This window comes from Mangifera indica, chromosome 14 (assembly GCF_011075055.1).
Source record: "Mangifera indica cultivar Alphonso chromosome 14, CATAS_Mindica_2.1, whole genome shotgun sequence".
NCBI lineage: Eukaryota > Viridiplantae > Streptophyta > Magnoliopsida > Sapindales > Anacardiaceae > Mangifera > Mangifera indica.
Genome location: NC_058150.1, coordinates 4,352,495 through 4,365,536, shown reverse-complemented (window position 1 = coordinate 4,365,536; position 13,042 = coordinate 4,352,495). Strand labels below are relative to the sequence as shown.

The 13,042-nt window shown below is 34.6% G+C and overlaps 2 protein-coding genes across 2 annotated transcripts; both read right to left on the bottom strand.

Annotated features, from left to right (window-relative positions):
* Positions 1–201: 201 nt before the first annotated feature.
* LOC123195729 (probable protein S-acyltransferase 7) lies at positions 202–4,568 on the bottom strand. Its single transcript, XM_044609547.1, has 6 exons — positions 4,101–4,568; positions 3,195–3,377; positions 2,201–2,497; positions 1,211–1,444; positions 554–1,096; positions 202–451 (listed from the first exon to the last, which is right to left on the bottom strand). Exons 1-5 carry the CDS (start codon positions 4,191–4,193, stop codon positions 569–571), a joined length of 1,335 nt encoding a protein of 444 aa, XP_044465482.1. The 5' UTR covers positions 4,194–4,568; the 3' UTR covers positions 202–451; positions 554–568.
* Positions 4,569–8,060: 3,492 nt separating this feature from the next.
* Positions 8,061–12,685, bottom strand: LOC123195731 (probable serine/threonine-protein kinase PBL7). Its single transcript, XM_044609548.1, has 5 exons — positions 12,322–12,685; positions 10,884–11,089; positions 10,527–10,716; positions 9,102–9,490; positions 8,061–8,606 (listed from the first exon to the last, which is right to left on the bottom strand). Exons 1-5 carry the CDS (start codon positions 12,428–12,430, stop codon positions 8,244–8,246), a joined length of 1,257 nt encoding a protein of 418 aa, XP_044465483.1. The 5' UTR covers positions 12,431–12,685; the 3' UTR covers positions 8,061–8,243.
* Between the last annotated feature and the right edge of the window lie 357 nt (positions 12,686–13,042).

Genomic DNA, 13,042 nt, shown 5'->3' with positions numbered 1-13,042 from the left:
CCACCAGAACTTTTAACCACAGTAAAAAAATTTCACTCGGGGTCTAAACTAGTTGCCTTTCCTTTCTGGAAAGTCAGAAATCGTATTGACTTAGAACTTGTCGTTGTCTGGTCTTCGTTGAGCCTGACAATTGTCAAATCACATGATGTTTTTCCATGTAAACTAATTGAATTTCAATTCCATCATTAATGCAGGCAAAGGTTGGGAAAAGGGACAAACTAGATTTAGGGCAACCGAACATTTGTCCCACTCCAATAACTAAATTGATAGATTATAGGAGTAACTGGATCCACATATTCAATACAATTAGATTCTAACTAATTGCACAAATACAAAAATCAGAACAAAGAAAGCTCACTCATACAATACAACACACATCAACCAAAATGGCCAAACCAACATTTATCAAACATCCTGGCAAAACAAAGCTCTTCCCAACTGCATGTATTTTCTGCAAATGATATTCATGTAAGTTAAATAAACATGAATGAGGATATCTCCAAGATTGCAATTCTTAACTATCAAACTGTATTACTTTCATTTCTATGATCACCTGTCATGGCTCTGGCTATGTCTGTCTATTCTCAGTTGTCGAGTTGCTGCCATTACTACTACTCCCAACTGCACGGTTTGATTCCCCAACTCTAGCAGCCAAAGCAAGAACTTCAGGTGACATGTCCCAGCTTCCACTCTTTCTTCCCCAACTAGATCGCCTAGGATGTATTCCAGCACGATCCCCTTCGTCCACCGTGGTCCTTATGTCTGGGGATAAGTCAGCCAGTTCACCATCTTTAACATTTACGCGATCATTGTTGTTGAGTTGCCCTTCTGGGAGATCAGCCCCAGGGCCAATATCTCCCCACACTGTTTTCCTTCCCACTTCAATGTCATCCACAGCTTTGCCAATATTTGGACTCATAAAACCCCCACCCGCTGGTCGTATTGGTAACCCGGGTTCCCTCAGCACCTTTGCCCTGAAATTGTTCTTTGATGAGGGTATGCTTGAGAAAAATATTTCTTTGAAGTTTCCCACCACCCCTTTGTTATAGGGGTTGATTCTCCGATCATATCGATATCTAAAATTCTCATAAGTAGTCTGCAAAGGTAAGACAGATAAATGTGAAGTTTTATAATTTAGAACACTAGAATAAACACAATAACTGACGAAAGATTTTTTTTTTTTAAACAGCAGAGGTAGATGAAATTTTACCTGATTTGTGCTAATAAGATATAAATGAAAGGCAGTAAGGCCACCGACAAACCACATAGATATGAAAGTGTAAACTATCAGAACGATTGATGCAGGAGTTTTGATCATGGCTCTCCAAATTGTTGTCTCCTCTGAATCCATTATCCTCCTAATGTAGACCCAGCAAAATGCGAAAACATATATACAAAGAAGGGTAGTCGAGAAGACAAACATGAAGAAAAATCGATAATTCCTCTGCAGTAAAAATAGAAAATTTTCAGATCATCTATTAAAGTATGCATGTCATGAGAGTCATGTTGGTGAAGATAAGTCTAAAACAACACAAGGTCAACTCCAACAATCATCAATTTCAAGCATTGTAAACAATTCTAATAAAAAAGGATCAAGTTTTAGATAACAGAATGATAGGCTCTTGAACTCCAATTCATCAGGCTCTTGAAATTTTCAGATCATCTATTAAAGTATGCATGTCATGAGAGTCATGTTGGTGAAGATAAGTCTAAAACAACATAAGTTCAACTCCAACAATCATCAATTTCAAGCATTGTAAACAATTCTAATAAAAAAAGGATCAAGTTTTAGAAAACAGAATGATAGGCTCTTGAACTCCAATTCATCAGACTTTATGGTAGCATCAAGAGTGCATATGTATGTTTCACCCTCCATTCTCCTTCAAGACAGATCAAACAAGATGTATACAAGCTCAAGAAGTCTGGGCCCATGTATTGATGGCCTCCCACCAAAGTATTTCACAAATAAAACATCTAAAAGAATAATGGCACCATTCACCCTCTCCAAAGCTAACTCATTCTAGCCAATTACGATACTAATGAACTCAACAGCTGATACTAATATGTGCTCATCGAAAAAAAATTGGGGGGGGGGGGGGGGGGGGGGGGGGGGGGGGGGGGGGGGGGTGTTGAAATAACTAACAAAAGGAACATAACTTCAATAGATATCATCAACATAATTTTGAACAAATTATCTTACCAGCCCAATACATTGCCCAACCCAAGGGCAGTGGTGATCAAAACGTTCCACACAGTTATTGCAAATTGAGCAGTGTGAGCAGCGAGGAGGTCTATAAAGCATGCAAGTATCACAATATTTGATTTTCACTGCAACCCCATTGACCTCCACTTCCTTCACACGAGGCAAACGTAACTGTGGAGTCTGGCCAGACCCAACATCTACACTCCCATCAAAGCCTTCTGGCTCTGGAGGGTGTGCATTGCGTGGAATTATACCAGGATCTCTTCCTGATGTCAACAAAAGAAGAAGTAAATCCTGAAATATCAAACATACGAATCAGGGTCCGGCATGATAAAACTACATTAATTTCACTTCAAGGTTATTAGGCAACTGATAAAGTTTGTTAAAGTTTCAGATACAAGGCCCATGAAGGCCTCCTACTATTGATCCAGGCAAACTGAGTTAGAAAACATATAGAAGTAACACCAAAAGCATAAGAGTGTAAACATGAACAATATGCAAGGTGCAGATGCACATGTCAGTGATTATGATATACATTTAACTTGTTTAAACGGGAGTTGAGATGTTGCTAATAAACTACAATTTTACAGTTCAGAAAGGTGACAAGAAACGGCAAACCACCACCATTCCTAGAAATAGACACAGCAGAAAGCTCAGTTCTCTTCTAAACATTCACAGCAGTAAGGCATGCACTGTACCAACAAAACAAAATCCAATTATTTGATAAGATCTTTTAAACCCAATGCATCTCTCCAGATTTCTCCATAACTCACTATGCTCATTCCTCCACCTCTATGATTAAAGACCACAAATTTGGTCCAAACTTTCAGTCTCATCAAAGAACTATCCAACTTGCTGAAGAGTAACAAGCAATCCAGAGCTAGTTCCAACTCATTTGGCTCATCATAAGGAATAATACAAAGCAACAACCATTATTGATATTACTGCAATACGTGAATAACTTCATAAAGAGCTGGAAAAAGATACTCACATAAACAGTGAATACTACCGCAACAACCATTATTGATATTCCCCAATGATGAGAATAATCATCCATCAATTTTTTAGCAACAAAGACACAAAAAACTGCAACAGGAGCAACAATGAGAAATATAGTCAACCCCAGCGATCTCACATCTGGTCCAAATATAAACCTCCCTTGAAGAAAAAATATCTGCAATACAAACAAAATAAATAAATAAACGCCTTCATGGAATAATTCAGAAATAAATTTTTTTTTCTCAGAAATCACAACAAAGAATTTATATGCCTGATCAAAGCCTACACTCAAAAAGGCACAATCCTTGCACCTTAGTTCTTTAAACAGAGTTTCACAATGCATGATCTACTTAATCTATCTGCCTTCACCGTGCAGTAAATCGATACAACCACAGCTCTAAGCATTATGACTCGACTACAATATTATTATTACAAAACCATTGTCAAATACCATTCAGCAAGATATCTGCCCCTATGTAATGCAATTCGAAAAATCAGTAAGCCATTTGCGAATATGAATTCAAATGAAATATATTAAATTCTTTTCTGGACATCCACAACACCCCTAAATCTCAATCTCCTACAACTTAGGTCCTGCTAAAGCACTACCACACAAATCTTACTGAAAAAGTAGTTACAAATTACATTATTTACCGACCAATTTTATGTTGAATGAACATTACGTTTCGCACTGTAAGAACATGCTGTCCTCACGTACATAACACTGATTCTACACATAAAATCCAGCAACTTCAAGATTAGATTCACAGAACCAGTAAAATTATATCATTATTCCTACTAATTTTAAAGAGAAGCAAAATTCTAAAGCACTACAAAAATCTCGCCTACTAGACTCAAAATAGAAACATTAAAAGAAAATTAAAAAAAAAAGGCTTACATTGCTTCCTTTCCAATCTTGATAGACTCGTAGATCGCCCGACCCGCCCGTGGATCTCGGATCCGATCGCTGAGGTGGCGGCACTACATACATCTCTCTGTCACTCAGCTTAGACCACAAAAAACATAACACAAAATCGTGATCTCGCGAGCTTAAACGAGAAGAACCGAGTTAAGGTCAGCCAGAACGCAGCGAGTTGACAGTAGACGGCGACAAGACATGAGATGTAGATAGAGTGAGAGAGAGAGAGAGAGGGGAGGGGGGGGCCGCCGGAGGAGTTCGAGTGAGGTTAATTAACAGAGATTCTGATTGCGCTTTGTTGTCTGTGTTATCTGTGCTGTAGAGGATGTAGTAGTGTCGTGGAAAAGCGTGATTGGGGGAGGGGCATTGAGATGGGTCGGCTGTGGTGGGTGGACCGTCACTTTAAGAACTGAGATAGAGATTAGAGAGTGTGACTGTGACTGTGACTGTGACTGCTCTCTCCTTTACACATAATAATATACTTAAAACTATATTCCACATTACTTTTCACTTGTTATTTCCACCCTCTCTTTCTAAATAATTGCAACTGTACCCTGTATTTAAATTATTTAATAATAATTTGGATATGAAAGTTTTAATACGCGTGTCAAAATACAATTAGAAACTAATTTTAAAAATTTAATTAGATTTCAACCAGGTAATAATCATAAAATCTTGGCTAATTATTCAAATTAATTTTATTAAAGAGGGTTTATGCGATTTTACTCTTATTTTTACTAAGAGCACAGATATTATAATATGACTATCATTATGTTAAAGATATTTTACGTATCAAAGTTGTTGATATCAATTTAGTGTAATATATAAATGTATATTGACCAGACTTATGGAAAAAATTTCATATTAATAACAACTCTATTACAATGATGATTTTACCTCCGATAAAAAGTTACAAATAAATACTAAACCCATTTTAACAATCGTATTAGTTGTCATTATTCAAAATTTTGTTGATTAATCATAATTCTATGAGATATACAAATGGTCATACTTATCTACTAACCCATTAAGTGGAAGAAAAAGGTAACAAGATGTGTTCGAAAATCTACAAATATGATTGTCATCTCAATTAGTGTCCATAAGTATAAGGTCCATGATAATTGACAAAAAATTTGTATAATTAACTTACTAGAGCGAGCATGTTATTATTAAAAATTATAGTTATTTTTTATTCCTTATACATACGTTACAACTGTCACACGAGTGTGAAGTCTATCATATTGTTATTAATGAGTATGTCCATTCTACTCAAATGTAACACTCAAATAATTTATGTCGAAAATGTTTGTTTGCTTAGAGATCAGTAAGAGTGGGTTCATCTAGTGAATCCTTAGGTCATTAATCCTCTAATTGATATTGTAGTTATCAACAACCAAAACATATAAGATTTAATTATTATGCTTTTATACTAAGTATATTATGATCATGTATTTTTAGAAAAGGTAATGGTTTGAGTTCTTCCTGTAATGGTCATGATTCATTACATAATCTATGTGATTTAAACCTACTAAATTAAAGAAATTGATTATAGATTGTATTTATTATTTATTTTCCTCCTATTTATTCATGTGTGACATATCAATAAATTTTCAAATTGAAAATTATTCAATTTTAGAAAAACATTCCCTTATTTATATATATTTTGAACCATCCAATTATTTAACATAAAATAAAGATTATAGCTAATTAAAAATTGATTAATTAATATTAAACAGCCATGATTACACCCTCCCTACACAGATGGTGACATGATAAGCAGTAATAAATTAATAATACAAAATTGGACATTGAGATTTGCGAAAAGACTACTGGGGCTAGGGTTTGCACTTTTTACCCCAAATCGCATAATTATGGCTAATACTTAAATTAATAAATTATTGGTCTGGTCTGGTCTGGTGTTACAAATTGGCCCGTTTGGACCCCCCACTATATTGAAACAAGCAATATGACATTATTTTTAATGCATAATTTTCTTGAATTTCAGTGTAAAAAATTCATTGCTTAATGTTTATACTAATTTCTTAATAAAATATTAAATACAATTAATGATGATGCTCACTTTTGGGGAGAAAGACTGAACCCAGTCTTATTTTTTAATACACGTTTAGACTAAAATAAATAATATATTATTATATAATTAAATAATTTTAAATAAAAAATAAAATAATATTTAATTACATAATTATATATTATTTACATACATAAAATATACTTTTTCAGGGCTAAATGATAAAGATATTATAGGTTCAATAATCATTCATAGGTACACCTATGTATTTTGTTATTGGATGGGATTAGAAAACAAGCCTATAAAATTATATATGGGTGCCAAGCCCAACTCCCACAAGGTTCTATGGTATAGTGGTTGGCACTTTTGGACTTTGATTCCCCCGACCTGGGTTCAACTCCGATAGGACCTTTTTGTCCTACTTGTGGGAGTCGACTCAATCGGTGCACACATGAAATGAAAAAGGTTAACAAATTTAAAAGATGGAAGAACAAAAATCCAGAAGAAATTAAATTTGGGTTCATTAGAATAAAACAATATTTTATAAAGTGGAAACTAAAAATAAACAATGTGTTTTAATCAGGAATCTAGACTGAATTGGTTGAACGGATAAACAAATTTAAAAGGTAAAAGAACAAAAATCCATAAGAAATTAAATTTGGGTTCATTAGAATAAAATAATATTTTATAAAGTGGAAACTAAAAATAAACAATGTGTTTTTAATTAGGAATCCAGACTGAATTGGAAGCTTAATATACATGCACTTTTTGTTCGAATCAGTGGCTGCAATAGACTTGGGGGACTTAGGACAAAAATCTCAAGCTTATCACACATGCTTTTTCGAAATGAAACTGTGGTTTCAGAAAGGGCTACTAAATGAAGAATCACATATCATTAGTAGTCGATTTAAGTTGAATTTTATAGTGAAGTACATCATGACCTCATAGAAATCGCCAATGACAAAGAGCTAGAATTTTACATTGCCACACAAAGTGAGGATCCCACCAAATATCTTACTCTGCAAGTTATCACTACTGAGAGAACCCGTCTATATTACCACAGGGGTTAGTAACGAAAATGTTGGTGGGATTCAAACGATAGTAAATGTTGAACATGGATCTGTTGGCGTTCCTGTTGCAAAAGAGGATGATAATGCTCCAGGGTTTATGACTTGAGTGACAAAAAAAGAAATCTGTTGTTTAACAGTGACTTGAAGTCGCAAATGGGTTACTAGAATCAGCGGTTAGATCTCTAACTAGTGTGCGTGCAATGGCTAGGCTCTTGTCCAGTTTGTCAAACAGAGCGGGTGCAGTCTTTCATGAGCAAATTTGGAATGCCTGCAGTTAAGTGGGCATGAATTATTGAGGTAATGCGACCACCTCATTTCATTTCTGAATTCTAAGTACTTCAGCGTTGAAAATTCCAATTGCAAGAATGCATCTTAAGAGGATCATTTTGCAGAGAGTGACATTGACTACTGCTGCTAAATGGTTTCAATGTGAAATTTCGCCCCTCTCTCTGTTATGCTTAAAGACCAGAATCAATAATTTCAGTGAAAAATATTAAAGTGGATATCTAAATCCCACCCAGATTTGTTAGACAGGAAAACTTTTAGACACAGTAACCGAACCTACAACCATTGAACTAGATAAGTTAATGTTTCACTTGTATAGTAGAAACTTGAACCTAAGTCTTCTCTCTAGAAGTTCAAGTACTTCACCAGCTTTGTTAACTCCTGAGGTCACAAATAGTTGGAGTTTCCTTTACATTTTCCAGAATCATACACGATTCACACAAAGCAAAGAACCTGAAGCACAAAAATATATAGCAGTAATTCATATAACACATAACTTAGTCCCTTTCTATGGTGATTATAATTATTGGTGCTCAATCAGCAAGAAAGTCAATCTGGTAAAGATATATATTCATTTCAATTATACTAATTCAGCATTAGCTTTAATGATGATCCTACGACTTTCTCCTCAGTGCTCAACATTTCAACTTTTTGGTAGGCATTTGTATCCTTGCAGTGTTATCTAAACTATTGGATTTCCTTAAATTTCAATAACATAAAAATAAGAGGTTAAGCAGGCTACTCTGCATTTTTCGCCAACCTTTCCCGTCTTAAAGCTTCTCCCCACGTCCTGGCCTCTGCAACAGCTCGCTCCCTTGCTGCATTTTTGTCCATAATCTTGGTTGATTCCTTTGGAGAGATTTGCTCAGACTTCTCGTTATGAGGAATCTTGGTGACTGCGTTTGGGTCATACTTATGTCTCACCAGGTAATCAAGCGCAAGAACCACTTCTTCGATAACAGGCCGGAGAGTAGGGCTCTCCTGGATGCACATGAATGCAACATTTAGAGCCTTCTTTAAGGTAGATTCTGAGAACTGTCCTCTCAGCATTGGATCTGCTAACTGTGAAAGATTCTTTCGTTCTTTGAACCTTGGACGTACCTACAAACAAATAAAATCTGACTATGCTCAGAATGTGCTTTAGTTGAGAAATGATAACAGAATGATTTCAATTTAATATATCAAAAGCTAAAAGCATCTACATGTTCAGACTATAATTGGAGAGCTATCAGTATAGTTGCCAATAAAACCAGCAAGTATATGCAAATGTCGTGGCATCTTTTGCAAGAATTGGAATCTTTCAATGTCTAAGTTTCAGGAATTGGAGTTGTCAAACAAAGACATTGATCCTGCAAGACACAAAGAAAAAAAAAAGGATATTTACTTGAGATATTAGAACGGCTTAGCTATTCCCTAAGACTATTTAAAAGGCCCTACTAAAAGGTAGTGGTTTCTTGTTCCAGTAAGGATGAAGTCCATGGGGCTATATTACTTTGCTGGTGATTCTCTGAAGATCTAAAATCTCCATTGACAAGCAAATCAAATATTTAAGATGTTTTGCAAAGTGGTAACCAAGAATTTTAAGACGGGTGTTACCCAATCAACAAGCATTCTTTCACGACCGAGACTATCATCCATTGCCTGATGTCCAGTAATCAGCTCCAACAATACTACACCAAAACTGAAAATGTCTGACTTCATCGTTAATTTTCCAGTTGTGGCATACTCAGGAGCACAGTAACCATGGGTGCCCATGACCCTTGTGGAAACATGTGATTTATCCCCAGTTGGACCAAATTTGGCAAGTCCAAAATCTGAGAGTTTTGGGTGGAACCCTGGACCCAGTAATATATTAGCTGATTTTAAGTCCCTATATATAACAGGAGGGTTTGCTTGATTGTGAAGATATTCCAATCCTTTGGCGGCCCCTGCAGCTATCTTCATCCTCATATTCCAATCAAGTGGCTCCTGATCAGGTGCAAGATCTGCACAAGAATAAATTTTACATTTATGTATATAAAGATTTAAGAAAAGATTGGTACATTCTCAGAGTAGTCAGTTTGATGTAAAAAAGATATCAACCTAGTCATATTAAATGTTTAGAAAAGTATGATTTCATTGGTCTAGAGACATTAAAAAGGTCCTTGGAGCTATTTTGCAGACAGAATCCACCTTTGATTTTTCTATATTTCAGATATCATTGATTTATTTTGGACAAATAAGATCAAATCATTTCATTTTGAATATAAGTGAAGTACAACTTAACTTATTGCTTATTCTAACAGAATGGAGATTTAATGTCTACTCACAGTCACCCATGCGATTGACCAACAGTAAAATATGACCAATCAAAAGAAACCAGAAACACCTCTGGAATCAAATATTAATATAGAAATGTTGCAGAGTCAAAATTGTTATGGGACAAAATTAATTTTGAAAAGATGGGGTGAAGGAAAATTTCTAGTCCAAAAACATGTGCTCAGACCTATCCAAGTTTAAACCCCCTTCAAAACTGTGAATATAAAAGAATAGAAGTTTCTGCAGGTCAGATGGTCCAATGGTCTAATGATATTAAATAAACGAGTTAAAAGTTTTTAGAGATATCTGAAAAGCCTGCTTGATATTGCAAAAGGCAGAGATGGAAAACTAAACCATATTCAGGCCATAATTGTCTGTTTCTAAATAAGCAAAAACTAGGAGGCCCAACAAAAGTTTCTTCTCATAATTTGTATACAGAGGAAATATCAAGCAGATAAATCTTTTCAGCTCAAACAGCTTCTAGATGCCAGGCTATCTGTAATCCAACTATGACCAATACGAAGCAAATACAACTGCTGCAACCCCTTCTCATCCTGAAAATTAGAAGAAAAAACGTCTTCTAGCATATTAATTATTAGTTTGAAATCCTCTTTCATTCTCTAATAGTTATTTGAACATCTAAGAACCTTTTTCTTTCTTTAATGGTTATTTGAACATCCAAGAACCAAGATAAAATGAAAACAAGGGCACTGAATACGATACCATGAAGGTGATCTTCCAAGGATCCTAAGGGCATGTATTCATAGACAAGAAGACGCTGATCCCCATCGCCACAGTACCCAATTAAATTAACAAGGTTAGGGTGACGCAAAAGAGAAAGCATGAGAACCTCCACCAGAAACTCTTTCTCCCCTTGACCACCTGCCTTATCTAGTTGTTTGACGGCTACAGCCTGCTAAAATTGTGAAGGTGTTATACATATATAAAAGAACATTTATCGATTTCTAAACCATAATAGAATGAGAAGAAATGCTAAAAAAAAAAAAAAATAGAGATTCTCCAAGTTGATTAATAATGAGGTGCAAGAAGTTTGTCAGCTATCAACCACAGATAGATTACCTGACCAGTACAACTTAATTGCCCTTTATATACAGCTCCAAATCCACCCTGCCCAATAAAGTTGTCTTCTGCAAAGTTATTTGTTGCAACCACAAGCTCTTGATAGGAAAATATGTGAGCATCTTGATTGGTAGTAGGCCTATTTTTTGAAGCTGATATTTGCAGTCTTGATACTGAATTGATCTTTGCACTAAGAGGAGAGACATCTGATCCATTAAAAAGCAAAAATATAATTAAAGATTTAGGATCAGAAGATGCACATTTGTCTCAAGAAATGAAATCCACAGCATTTTGATTTCATATTCATTGGTGTGTAAAAATACTGATAGAGTCACACCTGTGTTCTAATCTCTCTCAACTGAAAAAGAAATTACCATTAATTGGTAAATCATTTTTTTGAAAAGTAGTATTCAAATTTTTATCACTACTGTCATCTTATTAAATGATATGGTTATAGCAGACCCTGTCTTGCAAATTGACTTCCAATGCATATATTCAATAACTTCAATCCAAAATCAAAACAATCTTTTAAACGTGGTTCCCTTTACTTATACATGAATCCTCCAAGATATCACCTCTGTTTTTAGTGAAACAGTGGCATAGATCAGTTAAGGTGACAGAAGTTTCATTTGCTCCTACTTGTGGAAGAAACACTGAAAAGAAAGATCTGAAGCAACTAAATCTCATCTATCATAGCAAGGGTTTAGGGTACAGATGTTTGATTGTCTTACTAAATTTCTAGGAAAATAAAACATTATAATAAAAGGTTTCTTCAAGATTAAGTTTACAAGAGATTTTTGGCTAAGTGGAAGAAAGTTTACGCAAGATAGAAAAACGAAAAGAATAACAAAAGAAACAGAAACATCAAAAGAACAAAACTTTATCAGATGCCATCTGAAGCAAAAGTCTTATAAAGCAACTCATTGCTTTAGAGTAGATCTTTCATAGTTGATGTTTATGCACCTAACCGTGGAGCTTTCACTATAGTTATATATGGACTAAACAATTCATTAAAATTAAAATTAAATAATATTCAAACCAATTAGCAACAAAAAATAAAGTATATTCAGCTGCTGATTGTTGCGTTAAACTGCAATATAGATGATAATTAAATTTTTTATGCCTATTTGAACAGTATTTAACTGAAAACTTCTACAATACTGTGCAACATTTGTCTTAAAATGCATTTCCAATTCAGAGACTCAAACTTTAGAGATTCAAGCAGTTTACGATAGCAATTTAGAAATGAAACAAATAAAAAACCCCATATTGTAACTGCATAAAACCGATACTTAAAGAAAATTATCTGAAACTTAATAATAAAATAGCCATTTGATCATCCGAAGATTAAAACCTAGAATATTAAAATTAAAACATAAATTCGTAGAAAACGCAATTGAATTATAAAAAGGAAAAAAAAAAAAAAAAAGAAACAGACCGGAAGACGATTGATCAGGCTGGCGTATCCTCAAAACATCTTCATGTTTATTACTGCTGTTAAGCTTGGTTACCTTCTTCCTCTTACCAAAACAAGGGCAACAACCCATTCGCTTGCAAAATTCTTTCTTTCTTGAGTCAAAAGACGAGATTCAAACGCGTTTTTCCATAAACAAAAACTAGAAAAAAGGAGACGTAACGGAGGGAAATCGAAATCCATCCATAGTGCTTGCAGTTGACATGAAGCAGGAAGGAAGAGTTTTTGGGAGGGAGGATGATCAAGTTTCTGCGAAATCACGCACACGCTTACTTGAGTTCGTCGTTTCAGAGTATGCTACACGAAACACGTTTTCACTTTGAACCTCTGTTTTGTCAATTTTAACGTTTTATATGACACCACTCTGGCTGCGCCTGAGCTGCGGTCCACCACTGCCAAGGATGTATATTTCTATTTCTATTTTATTATTCCTTCAAATTTCTATTTTTAAAATTATAAAAAAATAGCATAAATTACCATTGTTTAAAATGTATTCAACATGGGTAATAAAAATAATATTATAATTTGCATTTTTATGAATGTTTTCGGGAGGAATTTTCAAGTATAGTGAGCACGACATTTGTCATAATAACAAAATTAAGTGAGCGAATAAATTTTATTAATTTATTTATGTGAATTAAGATGATATTATGATAGTTGAATAGTATATTATATTGTATATTAA